The sequence below is a fragment of the Aptenodytes forsteri genome, unplaced genomic scaffold (assembly GCF_000699145.1).
Source record: "Aptenodytes forsteri isolate BGI_AS27 unplaced genomic scaffold, ASM69914v1 Scaffold323, whole genome shotgun sequence".
Taxonomy (NCBI): Eukaryota; Metazoa; Chordata; class Aves; order Sphenisciformes; family Spheniscidae; genus Aptenodytes; species Aptenodytes forsteri.
The window spans coordinates 1,578,830-1,596,899 of NW_008795323.1; the positions used below are offsets into that span (position 1 = coordinate 1,578,830).

Consider the following 18,070-nt stretch of genomic DNA (forward strand, 5'->3'; position numbering starts at 1 on the left):
TTGAGGGCTCCCGGGGCTCCTGCACATGCCACAGCAAAATATCAGCAACTCTTCCTTGAAAAGAGAAGAGTTTCCCTGACAAGGAAGAGTTCCCCTCCTTGGACAGAGGGGAAAACCCCTCTCTTTACCCTCCATCCGAGGACTCAGCCTTTTTAGAGGGCAAGGCACTGAGCATTGCGATACCTCCTCTGCCTCCCCAGTCAGAGCATCTTCTAATAACTAGCCTGGATGATTATTTCCCAAGAATCAGCAGCCTGTCATGAAGCAAGAGGGATTAACTGAGCAGCAGCAAGTGAGGAGGGATAGTGGCTGTGCTCATCCGGGTGCAGAAAGAGCACTCACCCTGGCTCACGGTCTGGCCACGGCCGCTGGCAGAGGATAGCAGACGTGCTGTGATGGCCTGCATCCATGATGTCCTACACTGCTGCCCCTGAATCATTACTTGCGGTCACCAACAACTTGATGCCAGCTTGTGCCCCAGATGTCAAAGGCTCTGTATCCTGTTACTAATCCACTGAGCCATCAGTCCCTTGATGCAGGCTGGATTTACACCAGTAACCTACAAGTGAAAGGCTCAGGGTTGTCTTCTCAATCCCTTGATCTCTCCCTGTCCCCTGGCAGCTGTGCCAAAATTACTGTCAGTCTTGAATCAGTCCTGCCTGGTCTACAGCCCTGATCATTCACGAACGGTGTGGGGCACGTGCTTTGGGTATTAGCCATTTCCTGCAGGAAAAAGGAATTGGGATTTGGGATGTCCAAAAAGAGCAATGGAGACGTGTGGGTCAGAAGCAGATCTCACGGCTAATGAGACATCTAAGAAGTCAACGTGAGCCAGGCCCACTGCCTGGGCCAGCTCCCGAACCACATGGGGCTACAGGGCTCAGGTGTCCAGAGGGGACCGGCTCTGCCCTGCCATGTGGAGCTATTTGGAAGCTTCCTTGGTACCAGACTGGAGATAAAAGCAAAAGGATTATCTCTGGAATTAGATTATTTAGATTGGAGCTTTAATCTCTGACCCTGTCTGCACAAGAAAATAGTAAAACTCCCTGGGATTATTTGGGGTTTGTTGTGCAAGTAAAACCAGGCTTGCAGCAAGAGCTGCTGCTGGAAGGGAAAAAAAAAATAATGCTTTGGAGACCTGCCCTGTCTGACCTGTTCACTGTATCACGGTGAGACCTGGCAGAAAAGAGCTACAGATCATTTGGCAGAAACCCAACTTTCCTCAGAAGTAGCTGTGGCTCCAGGACTGCCTCTGCAATGACACAAAGGTGTCCTGCGGCCACCCTTCCCCTAGCACCGGTGTCCCTGCATTTCTTGGCAAGACAAACACAGCTCTGGCATGATACAAACACAGGGACCTGCCTAAATGAAAATGGCAGTAGTTCACAGAGAACATCCCCAGCCACCGTGATGCTGCGCTGTGGATCAGTGCAGCCTCTAGAAATGGGTTTACAATTTTAGATAAATTAAGACCGTGTCCTGCCATCTGCCGCTGCGGGCAAAAAATGCGGCTGCTTGGTGCAGGACCCGGGAAGGAGCAGGCAGCGGCAGGCACTGTGCCTGTTGCCACTGACTGTCCGCCAGGCTTGTGAATGCTGGCTATGGCACAAGACGCGTGCCCCAAGTCTTCACTGGTCCCTGTGGGCAGGCACAGTCACTCTGATGCATACAGGCAAGCAGCGCAGCTGTCCTCTTGCTCTGCATACACACGCACGCTTCTTCCTCAACGGGCTCCACTGTAAGTGAAGCACGTTTGTGTACAAACACTCCCTATGGCAGGCACAAGCCCGCACAGGTCTCTCCCCAGTATTATCCTAAGTACATATATAACTTACCAGGACTCTGGACTCTGTTCAGTTTATCACCCTCATTTCCTAAGCACAATGCAGCTGCTGTACCAGTAAATATGGAGATCTGTAAATATCCATTTTCCAATTTCTTGGTTCACACCCACATTTCTAAGACTGGACCAGCTCCATAGATACACACACATAGTTTGCATACACCCACTTGCAAACAAACTCTTCTACTGCTGCACTCCCAGGTACGTATCTGCACTCCCTGCTTTTATGTGCGCACACACAAACCTTTCCCAGTGTACACGCCTGTGCAAACACGGGTACACACACACACAAATATAAGGAGAAATGTAGTTTTTTCCATTGCTGGGATATCAGCCATCGCTGCGGCTATGCTGGTTGGCACAGCAACAGGAAAGCAGAAGAGAAAATCCTCCTTTGGGACATGGATTTGTGGACCCTGAGAATTTGAAAAGGAACCTGGGAAGTGAAAGATTTGAGATGGAGCAAGCAGGAGGATATGGGTCCCTAACCTCCCAGTTGGAGTAAGGGGGCAACTGAGAGGAAAACAGCTCCCAGTGACACTGAGAAACACACAGCAATGATGATGCCCTTTGAAGCCAAGCAGAAATTAGTCCTGGCAACTTGTGACTGAGCCTCTGCATAGAGAAAGGGGACAACTGTAGGTCTGGCAGAGCAGGGGAAGGGGGCAGGAGGTTGGGAGCATCTTGGGGAAAGGGGAAGGAGGATGAGCATCAGATGTGTCTGGAAGCAGCTGGTAGGGCCTGGAGGCTGCTGTTGTCACCGCTGCAGACACATGCAGCATTTTTGAGTCCGAACAATCTGGAGAGCAGGGCACTGCCACACAAGGAGGCTCCCGGCCAATTCCTGGCACCAACGGTGTTACAGCTCAGCTCCCGCAGCACGGCCCTCACTGTGCATATGCTCACAGTTGTGTTTGAAATGGTCTGAAAAGGGGGGGGTTGGCTATTGCTGCCTATCCCCCTCCCACCCAGCTCCCCTCTGTGCCCTTTCTCCCATTGCTCCCTGCCACGCCGCCGCAGGGGCTCTCACCTGCCCCCTTGCAAGCCAGGGGGATGCAGAGGTGGAGACCCTCCTCTCACCAAGAGGCATCTCCAGGCCCCTTCGCCATGAGGACAGCAGGAGGGAGGGCAGAGCCCTGCCACAGGCTTAGTGGCCGGCAGTGATTTCCCTTCCTGCAGCAAGGGCTTGCCTCTGGACTCCGATGCAGATGCCATGGTGTGCATCTGCCACAGCCTTTCTCCCCCAGCCCAGCCACCACCTCTCACAGGGACGTCCAGGCTCCACATCATTTTAGCGTGCATATTTATCGCTTTCCCCCCGCAAGACATGTATTTGAATTTACTCTTGGTAAACATAACCACAGGAGATGCGAATATGTGCCGAGGAAGCATAAATAACTCCACACAGACAGACACACACACACAGACAGCAAACACAGACACGGTTCACCAAGGGAAACCAAGAAGTGCAGAGCACGCCCTGAGGCTGCCACCAGTCCCAATGGCTTTGCTCTCATCCACCAAGCCAAGAGGATTTCTCCTGCTCTTGCTTTGCAGCAGCTGGTGGGAGAATAAAGCTGGGGAGGAGGAGTCTAAAGTTGCAAATATCCCATGAAAGCATCATGGCAAGTCCTGGCTCTGCAGTTTCCTGCAATCATCTCCAAGGAATGGTTCCAGTTGTAGGAAGTTGCAAGTCTTTCACAGTGTGAAAGGGTGGAGGGGCATGGGGACCACCATGAGGGAGGAGCAGCAGGTCGTTTTGCAATGTCCCAATTGCAGCCAGCCGATAAACCTTCATGCGGGAACATCGGGGCTAGATGCTCCATCTAGGTCCTCTTCTGCCCTCTCTAAGGTGCTGATTCTTCTTTAGCTGAGAATAATCTTCAACGGGACATCATGCGAACAAACTCTGCAATCAACAAGAAAAGACAGCCCTGAAGCAGAAGGCATCCATGGTCCCCAACCCAGCTCTCATTCCCTGGAGATAGCATGCAGCCAGGGTGAAACCGAGAGTCCACACACTGCCAGCAGGTCTGTGCCACTCCATGACTGGCCCTGGAGAGCTCACACAAAATGGGCTTTAATCCTTGCATTACATACGGTGATATGATCCCACTAGCAGGTCAGTTCATTGCCTCGGACTCCTTCCCAGCCAGTGTACAGTCTTGTTTGCACAAGCAACCCCTTGTAAGACACTACTGCAAGTGTTGTCTCCCTTCACTGTAACTTCAGGGAACCTTGATTTATAGTCTTGGGAACACAGTATGATTTCTTAGTAAGGTTGCCAGTTCACAGAGACACCAGTGTGGGAAAACACTAGTGTTTTGGTAGGTACCAGCATTTTGTAGAAAAAAGTTTACTTTGATGGACTTCTTGTTTTTAAAGATACAGGTTAACTGTAAGGATACCCTGGATCTCTCTCTTCACCACCCTGCAGCTTGTGAAGTCAATTACAATTGTTGAAATCGAGTGTAAATGCCATCAAATATAAATGTGTTTTCATTCTGCACTTGAATTGCCAAGGAACTAATAACTCCTCAAAGAGGAGGGCAGTGGAAATTACCCCCTTGACTTCTCCTTTTCCATTGATGGAGCTGTCCTTTGACAACTAAAGCAGTAACTCACAGAGAAAATGATACTGGGATAGCATTTCATGTATTTTAGCTGTCTAACATAATTTAGCTGCGGGAAGCAAGGAGAGCTACTGTCATGTAATCAGCCAGTGCATTAGAACAACTGCAGCTACCAGATACTTTCTAGGGAGACACTTCCAGTTTTTTAGCATTTTCAAAGCCCTCAGAAGCTTCAGTAACCCTGAGGACTGAGAGTCCTTGTCATGTAGGAGACTCAGAAATGCCTCTGAGCCAAAAAATTTTATTTTAATTCTGTAGTTCCTGTGCTTCACCCTTACTGCAAAGGGACATCTGGATTTGCACTAGGAAAACAAGCAGCCTGCCATGCTCTCACACCTTCCAGCTCTTATATCCGCTTAGCTGTCTGATATCGACTGCTTCCCTTGCCAGAAACCCTGAGCTCTATTAATATTGCTCCTGCCATGGCTAATGGCTAGGATAGTAGCCTAACCACTCTTATTTTTCCAAGTCCTTCTGGCATGAAAAGTGGGAGAAGAAATGAATTCTCTCTAGGATTTCACATGATACCTCTAGATCAGATATCTGCAGTCCTAGTGAGCACATCTGGCACATGACCATCTTCTGGCATAAAGGCACAGAAACAAATTCTCTATAAGCCCAGATAACAAGGTGAGCCAGAGGAAATGGAAGGTGCAATGCATTCTCCAAACCAATCCAGCCTCCTCACAGCTCTTGCAATAGATTTAACAGAAAGGAAAATGCCCCATAAAAAGAAGGCTGGCACAGCATGTGTGCACCAGAACCTGCTTCTCTGTGACAGGGCATCCCTCTTACCATGCTAGAGTTATGGAGACCCAATTGAAACTGAGATGCAGTACACAAATGAACACTTCAGCTGAGGAATTTCCTGTGTGGGCCAATGTTCTCCATTCTCCTCAGCTGACTAGGAAAAAAAAATCTTGTTTGATTTCTTCTCCATACTTCAGATATCTGGGCCCTGAGCATGCAAATCTTCCCTTCTGCTTCCGCCTCTGAGCTGAAACTCTGACTCACACCAGAGCAGATGGACAGGGAGCGTTCATCCCTTCTCACCTTCAAAATCAACACGCCCATCTCCATTCAGATCCACGTCCCGGATGATCTCTTCAATATCCCGATGGCCCACCTGCTGCCCTAGTAGCTTCTTCATGGCTTCTCGCAGCTCACTGGTGCTGATCTCCCCATCACCATTGGTGTCAAACTGCAAGTACATGAAAAATACCAGCAGGGGAAGTACAGTTAATGGAAATGGATCTTGCTCTAGGTTGGATTTTGTATTGTCCTGCTCCTGAGTGCCCTACTTTTCCTGCATTCCTTTTGTGTCCCTCCTTTTCCTCCTTTGGGTGCCTTTTGGATCCAGTCTGTCTTTTCTCCTCAGAAACCCCTCATAACTCCTGTGTCTGCATCAGCTTTCCTCTTCCTTGCCTCAAAGGTTCCCTTATCTTAGTGACTTTCTCTGCTCCTCCCTTGTTTCATGCCTGGCTTGGCTCTTTCTCTGCCTTCCACTGTGCTGCTCTCTCCTCCTCCTCTTCTCTTCCCCAGTGGGTCTTCTCTCTTTCCTGTCTCCTGTTGCTCACCTCTCGGGGGGGCACGCGGTAGGGAGCACTCACCTCTCTGAAGGCATCACGGAGCTCTTTTACACCAATCATGTCTGCAGTTTCTGCCAGCAGTTTTGGTCCCATCAGCTCAACAAAATCTTCAAAATCCACATGGCCACCCACTTGGGACAGGATGAAAGATCGTGTGTCAGAACTCCATACGTTAGCCAAGCCCAGCACTCACTTTGCACTTCTGTGTGCCCCAGAGAGGGCTTGGTTCTCCAGGAAGCAAAGCACAGAAGGCGCAGGACAGTGGAAGGAAAAGCAGAGGTAGTTTTACACTGTCTTTATATTTTCTGGATTGCGGGCTAGGCGGAATGAGCCCAAGCTATTCCATCCTAGGCTGCCAGGGACTGTCACATCCTTATGGCATCACGTACTAGGTATTAGAGGCTTGATCATTCTAGTGCTTATAGCAACCCTCTGCTGCGCCTGTGCCAAAGGGTACGTACGGCAAGGGCACAGCATGATGTTCCTGCATGGCCTGGGCAGTGCCCTGCAGCAGTGGTGGAATCTTGTTCCATTAGCAGTGGCTAACGTATGTCCAACTGTTTATTCATTGTATTAGTCCTTTTCCTTGTTTGTCCCCTATCTGAAAGCTGGCAGTAACACTCTCAAATTCCTAAGCACTTGTATGCCAGGGTTATCAGCTGCTTTTGTGTGTGACTGGTTGCATATGCCACAACTGTTTTCCTTCCCTTGTCCAAGTAACTTGTCCTTTTTACATCATCATGTGTCAGAAATAACATGCACTAAATATCCTTTTTCCCACCTGGCTGAGGGTAATACCCTGCACTGCCACAGACAAGAGGTGACAAAAAATGATGGTGAAAGACAAGGGGCACAAACACAGTCACAGTGAATTGGACACGTTTGTCACATTTTTCCATGACTCCAGCAGATGCCCCCATCTGACACTGCCAGCACAGCTCGCTTGCAGCCCATCCCCAGGCACACAGCAGATCCACAAACAACCACTGCAGAGTGAACAGCCCATCCATCACCCATCTGACCAAAGCACCTCCATCTTCCCAGGCTCTTTCTTCAGTCTGACACCATCTGACAACAGCTTCAATATGACAACACCCACAACCTGTGCACCGATGTCTAACGGCCCACATCAAGAGCAGTTTTATACCTGACAGCATAAGCACGAAGGACAACCCTTTCACTCACTGTTCCCATACAGCACAGTCCACACAGTCTCTTTGATAAGCAAGAAACAAAGGCATCAACTTCTAGGGACCACAAGCAAACAGGAGAGATGATAGGGCGTGAAAATGAGAACGGAAAGAAGAGGGGGGGAAATCCAAAGGAAAAGAGACAGCAGGAGACTGAGAGAGCCCGAGGCAATGATGCAAGACACAGCAACAACAGGGAGGTACAGCTGGGTGGATATTACTCACGGTTCATGTTGATCTGCTGGGAGAGCTCTATTAGCTCCATCTCAGTAGGCATGTAGCCCATGGTTCGCATGCAGTTCCCCAGGTCCCTGCAGTTAATAAACCCATCCTTGTCTTTATCAAACTCCTTGAAGGCTTCTCTTAATTCTGTGGGAGTGGAACCAAAAAGAACAATATTGTCAGTGACGGCTTGAAATACCTTTTCCAAGAAACCTCCCCAGAATCAGCAGCACTTTATGAGGCCAGACTCCCTAAGATACTCCATATTTTCCCAGCAGATCGCCCTGCAAAGAGGCAATGACTGCAGCAATGTTAAGCTCTTCTATCAGCAGCACTGCTGACCCGTTCCTTACAGGAAAGCTTGCTTGGACTACAAGTGTCACAAACTGATCATTGCTAAACTGCACTCCCTAAAGAAACTGAAACTAATAAGTTTTCCCAACTTTTACCCCTGCACTGCATTATATAGCCCCCACTGTAGGGATCAGCAGGTAAAACAGCTTCCCTGGAGCCATACTGTTGTATCATGCTCTACAACACTTTCTGTGGGAGCTGGGGTGGACAGCAGTTCCCTGACAGCCAATATCCCATTACTTTACTTATCCTCCCACCCTGAAGAAGCTGGAATGGATGCAAATTCCTTCACAGTCAGCACTCCTGCAGTTTTACATATTATTTCTTTTGCTGGGGTTTCCAGGAATTATTCCAGTAATCATCTCCCTTGATTTGCCCCAAATTATTTTACCCCACGGGGGCCAACCTGGAAGGGCCAGCCAGCAGGTTTTCACTGGGCAGGGAGTAAGGTGACACAGAAGGAGTGACAAATTTTACCTTCAATTTCTTCCGGACGCAGTTCTCTATCCTGCAGAAAGAGAACATACTATGTTAAAGCCATTTGCTTGCCACAAACATAGTTTCAGAATAGCACTTGTTGGTGCAAACAGTTCTGGGACAAGCCAGAAAGCGAGAGAAGAAACAAGAAGGTGATGACATGTTTAATACCATCTACCTAGCAAGGCTTCCCAGCTCTCCTCCCCAGAGGGAGGGGTGTTAGCCTGCACACTTTTCTGTGGAAGCCCCTCTCCCTCTCATCTGCTGGACAGGGGGATGACGGGTGCTCCCTCAAAATAGAAGAGACCTGGGCCAGCACAGCAATACGTGTGGCATCCCCACCTGATGCTACTATGAGCACCTTTGTGAAGCTCCTACATCATTCCCCAGCACCAAGTCTGGAGCAGAGACTGTCCCTGCAGCAGTTATGATCTCCTCTAGAGCTCTGATTGTATCTCCTACCGCACCTCCCGCTGACACAGCCAGATCAAAACAGCTGGAAGCAGTCCCTGTAACCAGCAGGTCTATACCATCGTCTGCTTGGATCACTGCTTGATCCCTGTCCTTCTGGCAGGACAGTGACAGTCACGAGCTCTCTTACAGCCAGCGTCCCAGTGCCATCTCCTACAGTCAGTCCCCACAAAAAGGTAGGAACTTCCCCCTTCCCCCCGGCCTCAACTCCATACACAAGCATTCTGAAACCAGGCATGAAGGCAGACACACAACATATACATCATGAAGGTCATCTAAAAACAAAACAGGACAAGGATTCACCATGTTCAGGAAACACTGCAACTTCAAACATCCAATTTGAATTTCTTGGAAGAAGGGGGAGGATATAAAAGAGTATAGGAAAATTCCAACACTGGACCAGGAAGAAGAGATGAGCATGGAAATGCACTGCTTTCTGGTTTAAATGCCCTTTCTAATTCCTCTCATGGCTCCCGGGCAAATCCAAAACATCTGAGAATTTGGAAACACAGAAACGCGATCTCTTTTGTCGTCTCACTCTCAGCTTTTCCCCTCAACCGTGGGGAGTTTCTCCTTGCCTTCCAGGTGTCCTCCAGCTTCACCACACGTCCCTGGAAACGGTGCCCTTGATCAGTTTGAGAAGGATGATCCTTTGCTATTTAACTACAGGCTCCTCTGGAAACTCTAATGGCAGCTGCTCAGAGTGCATAGCAAACTAGGACACACACTGGCTTACGTCTGTGCAAAAGTGGGCTGTGCCAGAAAAATGACCAGCTTACCACTCATAACCTTCCCAGAGGCATCTCTGTGCTGGATGGAACTGTTGGAGCACGCTGGCTCTGCCGTTTCATCCTTCACAGACCCGGTATTTTCAAACATGTCATCCCATTTGTTCTGCTTTCATCAACACCAAGTAATAAAACAATTCAAACTCCTTAGACCGGATGCAGGAGGCATTACTGCCCTCCTGCCTTAGACAAAATAGCAGATGAAAGCCACCCATGATCAGTACCAACACCTTGTGCACCTCATTCCAGAGTTCGCAAACATTAGTCCCTGGAGATACTGCTGTGTGCCGATCGGCACGGCAGCAGATGCAGGGGTATGATTACAACCACCACAGTGCAAACGGTGCTGTGACTCACCCGCGGTAACTGCTGTCTTGTGAGAGTGGCTGGGGTAGGACTTGGGCCTTCCTCCAGTGCAGTCATCACAAGACCATTCTCCTCCTTACTCACTGAAGACCACGTTGCAACCAACATGACTGAAACATGTCAGAAATGGGGGATTCAGCACCGGCTCTAATTTTGCACACCAAGGCATTTGCGTTTGCAGGGCTCTGTGCGTATCTTTGCACATGCAGATTCTACCACCAGAGAGCCACAGACTGTGAATGCAAAAGGAGGGGGAGGGTTTACGTCCCTCCAAAAATCTGACTCAAGCAATAACTAACGTCAGGAAGAGGTTTTCTGTTTTAAATTTGAAAGAAGATCCCCTAAAATGATAAAGGAGGAAAATTGCTTGGGAAGAAATGGGCTGAATCACTCTAAAGCTTTTGGAGAACATATGGAAAGAGGAATAAAACTGTTCAGAGAGTTTAGCTCCTAGATATGAGCAGAGGTGACCCTCAGAGAGTCCATTATACGTAATGGTCTTACCCTCATTTATTTCTGTTCTATGCACAATAGATCCTGTTGGTCTCTAGAGTCAGTAAAAGTAAAGCTGTTTATCAGATGCACTTATTCTACACCAGGGTAGTTAGAGACATCACTAATCCTGTTCTGGAAACTTCTTATGGCACTGTGAGTTTCCAGGGCCTAAACAGGATGGATACCTGTCCAGCTGTGAGCCTTCCACTAGGGAGCTGGACCTATGTTGGGTAGCTCTGTGCATGTGTGCACGTGTGCTTGTGTAAGAATATTACATTTTGTGTTTTAGTGAACCAAGGAATATGTGATCACTTAATGGCTGAAGGTTAGGAAGAACAAAAGCTATTTGATCAATAATGACAAATAATGACTCTTTTTTGGGTTGTTGGTTGAAGAAGAGGTTTCAGAGATGAAGATCTAGGTGTCTCCCACAGCTGTAGATAACCATATGAATGCACGAGTAAGACAGAGATTTCTTACAGAGGCAAGAAAGCTCTGACTCTCAGGTAATTGGGGTGAGCTTTGTTTCACCAGAAGAACATGGGATGCACTGGATGAATATCTGACAGTGCACATATTCACTCATACGTATCCATAAAAAGTGTGTTAATAATATGTTTGTGTATGTCTTTAAATTCATGTTATTGTAGCAATCAAATGTTTATGTGCAAAAATATGTTTTACTTCTTGTAAAGATACAATACCGGGGTGCGTATTTCTGTATATTTAACATGTCCAGGTGTATACATTTGAATTTACATACAAACACATATTTTTATTTTTGGTATATAAATGCATACATTAGATGCATATGAACACATAGTTACAAATAGGTGTGACTGGGGATGGATGGATGTAGTTTTGTTGTGTGTGTATGGGTAATAGCATTTGGTAGTCTGGCACTATTTGCAAATACGAGGACAGACTGATGTTCTTTGGTTTATTTGGCTGGGATTGCTGCAGTGTCGGGCTGTGTATGATAGTGTATAAGAGATTGCGTTTGGGTATCTGTGAGGAGGCAGATGCATGCTTATTTCTGCTGGTACTAGCGTGCTCACTGTGATTTGTGTGTGTATGGGTAATAGCATTTGGTAGTCTGGCACTATTTGCAAATACGAGGACAGACTGATGTTCTTTGGTTTATTTGGCTGGGATTGCTGCAGTGTCGGGCTGTGTATGATAGTGTATAAGAGATTGCGTTTGGGTATCTGTGAGGAGGCAGATGCATGCTTATTTCTGCTGGTACTAGCGTGCTCACTGTGAGCTGATAGGAGCAGTATCAAATATGGGCATCTCTGTGGGATGGCTTGTTCCCAATATGGATGTCCTGATTTGCATTTAAGTGGCTATTTAGGCCTTAAATGCTAATCTGAGCCTCTGGGAATGAGATGTGGATGTCTTGCTGGAATAACAGCTTTGAACACTGGACTCCTCCTGACTCCATATGATTATGTAAGTCCTGAAGTCCTAAGTCCTTCTCCTGAGTCCGTATGATTATGCCTACTTGAGTGTAGGCTTGGATCTATCTTCCATAGCTGCATTTTTAGATTCCTCCTTTCTTGGTGTTTATGCATGGGGATATCTCTGCACATCCTTCGGGTTAGACATTTGCCTGTGATTGTATTTGCACTTGGAGCTGGAGCCGGGATGCTCGAGACCCAGGGCTGGGGGTTACAGAGCTCCACGCAGATGGAGCGTGCGGGCAGCTCCGCATCCCCGGCTCACGTCCACGTGGCTTTGTGCGTGTCTCGCCCGGCTGGGTGTAACTTACGTACAGGCTGCCTGTTTTCTGCGAAGCCCTTCCTCAGGAAGATGCATGCTGGCCCCAGCAGGTTGTGCATGACGGCGCAGTTCTGGGCCAGCACCATGAGCGGACCCTGGTACTCGCAAGCCGACGGCCCGTCTTCGCTCGTCTGGACAGCCTTATAGCACGTCTTCTCTTCATGGCGGATCTTCCCAGCCAACCAGCAGCAAGCAAACAACACAACAGAGGATGTTACCTCCCCATCTCGCCCAGTCGTTCCTCTGAAGTTTTATGAACCACCTCGCAGAGACATTATTGCTAAATTTCCTTCATCTGGTCCATGCTGCGTCCCCCCCACTGGTCTATTAGGATTTGTACAGAAGCAGTAAGTCCAGGAGTTCACTTTCAAAAGCTGATAGAAGTACAACCAACCAGGAGAATTTTGCTTTGAAATGACATCAAACTCTCAGCACTGCTCACATCTACCCAGACACAGCCCAAAGGCCACACTCCCACTATCAGCCCCAGAGTTAACGATCCCTTGAATGAGCTGCAAAGGATGAGCTCGCCCCAACCTAACAGTACATGTGCCAGCCTGTGCCCAGGGTGAAGCTGCTGACAAAGCCACGTCGGCCAGGGCATCCCCAGGAGACCAGGCAGAGCCTGCACAAAGACCCTGCGTTAGGCTCCGTGTTACATTTCAGCAACACAGCATCACACGCTTTATAATATTATTAGAAGGCTGCTTACAGCATCAGGTGGCTCTGCCCACTGCAGGCTCACACTCCCTATGCCACTTCTAATTAGTTCCATCCTCAGGGTCTCAGGCATATACTGCACTGGCCTCTTCTAATCACTGACAGCCCCAAAGTGGAGATCAGGCACGAGCACAACATTTTTGTCTGTTTGCATTTGCACGTTTTCCTAAGTGCACACGTCCTGCTAAGCTAGGGCTCCAGACCAGAATCCAGCACTGGATTTTATAAGGAGGCACTGCTTTCCTTTTATAGAAATGCATTTCCCTGGCTCTGCAAGAAAACTCTTATCCTGATATTCCCATGCAGCTATAAAAAGCCAGCACAACCCACAGGACCCTTGGTTTTATAGAATAAACATTAATCATACATCAGATTCCTCTTCAGGAATGATTCTACTTTTACAGCCAGTGTTCCCAGGGGTGATCAGAGAAGCTCTGTCAATTGTCATTGTCTCTATTAACCCTTTCCTTAAAGCCGGAGGTGCTTTTTCAGGCTAAAAGACCAGATACATACACACACCCCCACTCACACTTGTCCGAGTCTATTGTATCTACTTGTTGTGTCTGCCATGTGCTATTATATTGCACACATGGTTTGTAGTTCACATTTTTGTACACAGTCTTACACCAATCTGCTCATGTATAATGTCATGTGAATATCAAGCATCAAAACAAAAACAACTCAAAAAGCAAGCCATGGAGAAAGAAAATGATGAAGCAGAAAAGCATTTTCGTTGCAGTCACGGATGAGGAAGAAATCTGTCTCTGATTAAATCTGACACATAGGACGCTTGTCCTTAAAAACCTGAAAGATGAGCATCCGTCCACAAATGGCATGTTACTAGCTCAGCTAAATGTCAAGGCATCTGTGTTGAACTGCACAGCTTCGTGATATCAGTGCAATGTATTTTCAAAATTATCAGCTTTATTTCCTGGCACATTTTTCAGTTTAATATACCAAATAATATGAATCACTTAAAATAGCCCACATTGGTTCTGTGTTTAATTCCAGCGAAGCCACGTGAAAGATCGAAGACCCCACAGCCCCTAATCCTTGTTTGCTGACCCTTCCAGTCAATAGAGTTTATTACCAAGCCACAGAGCAGTACCACAGAACGGTCATCCCATTATTTTCCAGCGCGGATAGAGATTGCCAGTTTGACAAAACAGTTGCCAAGAGCCACCAAGGATCCTGACCAGACAGCCCGACGCAGTGCCAGGACAACAAGGTGCACCTCTTAGCAAGACCCCGACAGGGGATCCCTGCCCCACTCTGCCACTGCAGGCAAGATTTATGGCATTTGATGTTCCCTCTGCCAGCAGCCCCCCAGGTTTCTCCTGCAAGTGTCCCCACAAGTTCCCTCCACCACGTTTCTCCTACATCCCAACAGAGCCGGAAAGGGAGCTGTGATATGGGTACAGGGCAAAGCAACATCAGCCGCCCATTACAGGGGAAACAGCAGCGTGCACAAGGAAAATGCAAGGACAGGACTAGGGAGCTCAGGCTTTCCCTGTCCCTTCCCCGAGCAAAGGAACACTACCCTTCCTGGCTGAGTCCGGCCCTTGGCTGTGTGAGACCAGCAGATTGTGGAGAGGGAAGAGACCGGGCTGATTTAGAGATGGCTGTAGTGATGGTGAAGGGTGGCAAAGCGAGGGACCTGGATGCCAAAGCTTTCTCTTTCTGCACAGCAGAAGCACAACAGGATTCACTTCATTTTCCTGCCTGCATGTCAGAGGGACTTTGCAGAGCGGCAAGCCCAGAGGGGCCTCTTCATCCTGACTGCAGTGCCTCTCAGAGGGAAAGGCAGCCAGGCTGGCTGCTGGGATCACCAGGGGGATACTGTGACAGTGGGAAAGCGAAGCTGCCAACAATGGACATTGTGGAGACAAAGCCTGAGCATTGCCACCAAAACAGACAAGGTACCCCCATGTCAGCCAGTCCCAGACCAAGCCAGCCGGTGCCTGGGAGCGACTCCCAAATTTCGGGTTGAAATCATGTATTCAAGAGATCAGTCTGTCACCCAAGAGCAGCTTTGACACACGGTGTCTACAGTCCCTCCTCTTTACCCTTTCAGCAAAATGAGTTTGCCCAAGGTAAAATCTGAGAAAAAAGACCGGGATCATAAAACAGCCAAGTGAAGTTGTGCAATGTTAAGACTGACCTGCAAAGTCTCCACTCTAATCATGTATGTCGTGATCAAAAGAACGGCAGAGCCCCAGGGCCTGTCAGGATGAGTGCCCGAGGCCTTAATTCATGGCTGGCTGGAGCGATGTCTGAGAAATTCTCTAATTCAGCTTTGCAACTTTTGCTCTTTAGTCCTGTCATTCCAGGCTTTCTAACTAGGCACAAAGTGCATTATTTGAAGCAGCTTTTAGGAATGAAAGCATGAATTACCTAAAAGACTGATGACATAGAGCTTATAAGTTCTTGAAACCATTTTGATTCGAGAAGTCTGGCCACACGTCAGACTTTAATTGCAATCGCCTTGATCATGTTGAGCACAGCTGCAGCCAACTCCTTTTATTGCAAGTTGGAGGTGACCTACAAGTAACCAAGCTGGTTTTTCATATGTGCAACATTTGGGTAAACCTCAACTACTTCTGCCTCTCCCTGAAGGTCACCCTGACCTAGAGACTGGTCTCAGCACTGTCTAACTGCTTGGTGATGAATGCCCTCCTCGTGTATCCCAGCTCCCCTGCAGCAGCACTGTGCCATTGCTGGCTTTGTAGCAACCGAGATAACAAGCAAACTGTGTTTCTACACAGAAGAGGCAAATCTCGGCCAGAAGAAACTCCCTGCTAGGGAGGTCCTCTCTCCAACAGCTCCCTCCCAGAGGAGCTTTCCCGGGTGGCAAGGTCTCCTGGGTGGAGCATCCTGATGGCAGTGGCACTTCACTGTTGGCAAGGTCTCCACAGAGGTAGCTCCTCATTGCAATACTTCGGATGCTTAGCATAACTTTTTCATTTATGAGGAGTGAATTGCATAGCTTTTTGCTGAGTTATTAGATTTGCCGCAATGCTAAGTGAGAACCGTGCGGCTGACAGGTACACAGTGCTGTAAGACCTTCCTCAGTCAAACAAGAAAAATTTCTGGGGCATGTCATTCCCATTTCAATCTAGTCCCTAACAGCAGAATCGTTCCTGAATCTAATTCATCCTGGGATCACTGTAAAACCTCAGCACAGAGCAGACAGTGCGTTGAAGCCTTAACAGATACACATGGCAGCTCGCAGATGAAGTCCAGCATGTAGACGCATGGGCCATGCTGACGTGTGACATGATGCACAAACACACAGCCGGGGCCCAGGGTATCCACTCACAAACAGAGGCATGGACAAACAGATCACAGAGAAAAACACACTTCTGTACCCAAACACATACCAACAAAACTAGATGTGTGCATATGCAAGGATGGATATACATAACAACACATGCATCTGTTGTTACAGACAGACTTCTGGAGGACATCCACTAGCAGGTATACACACACAGAGCGCCATACAAGCAGGGATATGTGTGTGGCACACACAAATTCCCCCCCTATACACTCACAACAAACATTGCACGCCTGCTCACGTACCTCAGGATGCATACGTAGGGACATAAAGAGCTAAGGACACACACATACTTCAGATGGGCTCATCAGGTGTGCATATTCTGACACACCAACAGGAATACGTACAGATACATGCCCATTCACATGTACATGAATATATGTCCCTACAGAAATGACACACGACTAGACTCATGCAGATACTTCTCGACTGAAGCACATGCACACACACACACACAAACTCACACGTATACACACACATTAAGATGCCCGTATAGACGATGTGTGCCAGCATACTGTGCACATCAACAAGCACAACCTTGCACGTACCCAGAGGACAGCTATACACACGCACACGAAGCAGGACACAAGCCTACTCATGTGCATGCATACGCACACGTTTATTTACACACATGCTGTGGCACCCAGCATCCTGGGCTCTAACGGCTGCACTTGCATGAGCAGCTCTTACAAAAAAAGACTGGTGAAGAGAGCTGAACACTTTGTACACATCTCTGCGTTTCTCCCACCTCCCGTTCCCATCTGCCCACGACGTCACCCATCCCAAGAAGCAGGGCTGGAAATGCACAACGCACTTTGATTCAGGGAACATACCTTTTTTGAGAGGTTTCTCAGTGGAGACTTCACACAGTTGCCCATAATATGTTGAGTCTGCCTTTCCGGTGGACTTGGTTATAAAGGAACTGAAGCAATTGATCCCATTAAAGGTATTCCTTGGGAGGAAAGCAAGAAAGGCAGTGCCAGGCAAATCCAAACAGCTACTGGCTGCTGGGGCTTCCCTCTTCAGGGAGCTTTTTCTCTCTCTGCCTCTCTCTCTCCGTGTTTTTACTTTATGTTCACTTTCTTGAAGAGATGAAGCAGGAAGGAGAGGGAGGGGAGAGAAACAGACAGAAAGAGAGGGAGAGAGAGGGAGAGAGAGAGAGTGAGAAGGGAGAGAGGGAGAGAGAGGGAGTGCCAGGCAAATCCAAACAGCTACTGGCTGCTGGGGCTTCCCTCTTCAGGGAGCTTTTTCTCTCTCTGCCTCTCTCTCTCCGTGTTTTTACTTTATGTTCACTTTCTTGAAGAGATGAAGCAGGAAGGAGAGGGAGGGGAGAGAAACAGACAGAAAGAGAGGGAGAGAGAGGGAGAGAGAGAGAGTGAGAAGGGGAGAGAGAGGGAGGCGGATGTATAATCTACATCAGATTAATGTTCAAATCCCTCCCACCCCCCTCAATCTGCAGGCAAGATTGTTTCACTCCTGGGAGAGGGCTGATTCAGGGAGAATTAAAACAGAGAGGCACCGCAAGAAGTGATTTCAGTGATGAGTTCAGTGAATCCAGCTAGTTGAGTTCCACACAGCCTCTGAACATCGCATCCCTACCCACCCCCCTTCTAACTCCTCTCGGCTTTTCAGTCACCAGAGACCTAGGCTGGCCAGAAGGCAATTCTCTTAGGGGCTTGGAGCAGAGTCCAGAGCTCGTTTCGGAGCAGAAATGGACCATTTATCTGGGTGGGACCTCTTTCAGCTTATAAATACCAGCAGACATAAAAGTCCCTCATTCTTTTCCTGCTTTGGCAGAAGCAAGCC

General features: G+C 48.2%; 1 protein-coding gene across 2 annotated transcripts; it reads right to left on the bottom strand.

The window, feature by feature from the left end:
* Positions 1-3,137: 3,137 nt before the first annotated feature.
* Positions 3,138-17,382, bottom strand: CABP1 (calcium binding protein 1). Of its 2 annotated transcripts, XM_009280013.1 has the most exons (7): positions 17,098-17,142; positions 12,204-12,380; positions 8,309-8,339; positions 7,481-7,624; positions 6,087-6,196; positions 5,530-5,677; positions 3,727-3,752 (listed from the first exon to the last, which is right to left on the bottom strand). In XM_009280013.1, exons 1-7 carry the CDS (start codon positions 17,140-17,142, stop codon positions 3,727-3,729), a joined length of 681 nt encoding a protein of 226 aa, XP_009278288.1. The 2 variants fall into 2 exon arrangements, with proteins under 2 accessions (XP_009278291.1, XP_009278288.1); XM_009280016.1 differs by lacking the exon at positions 12,204-12,380 and having other exon boundaries at positions 3,138-3,752; positions 17,098-17,382.
* Between the last annotated feature and the right edge of the window lie 688 nt (positions 17,383-18,070).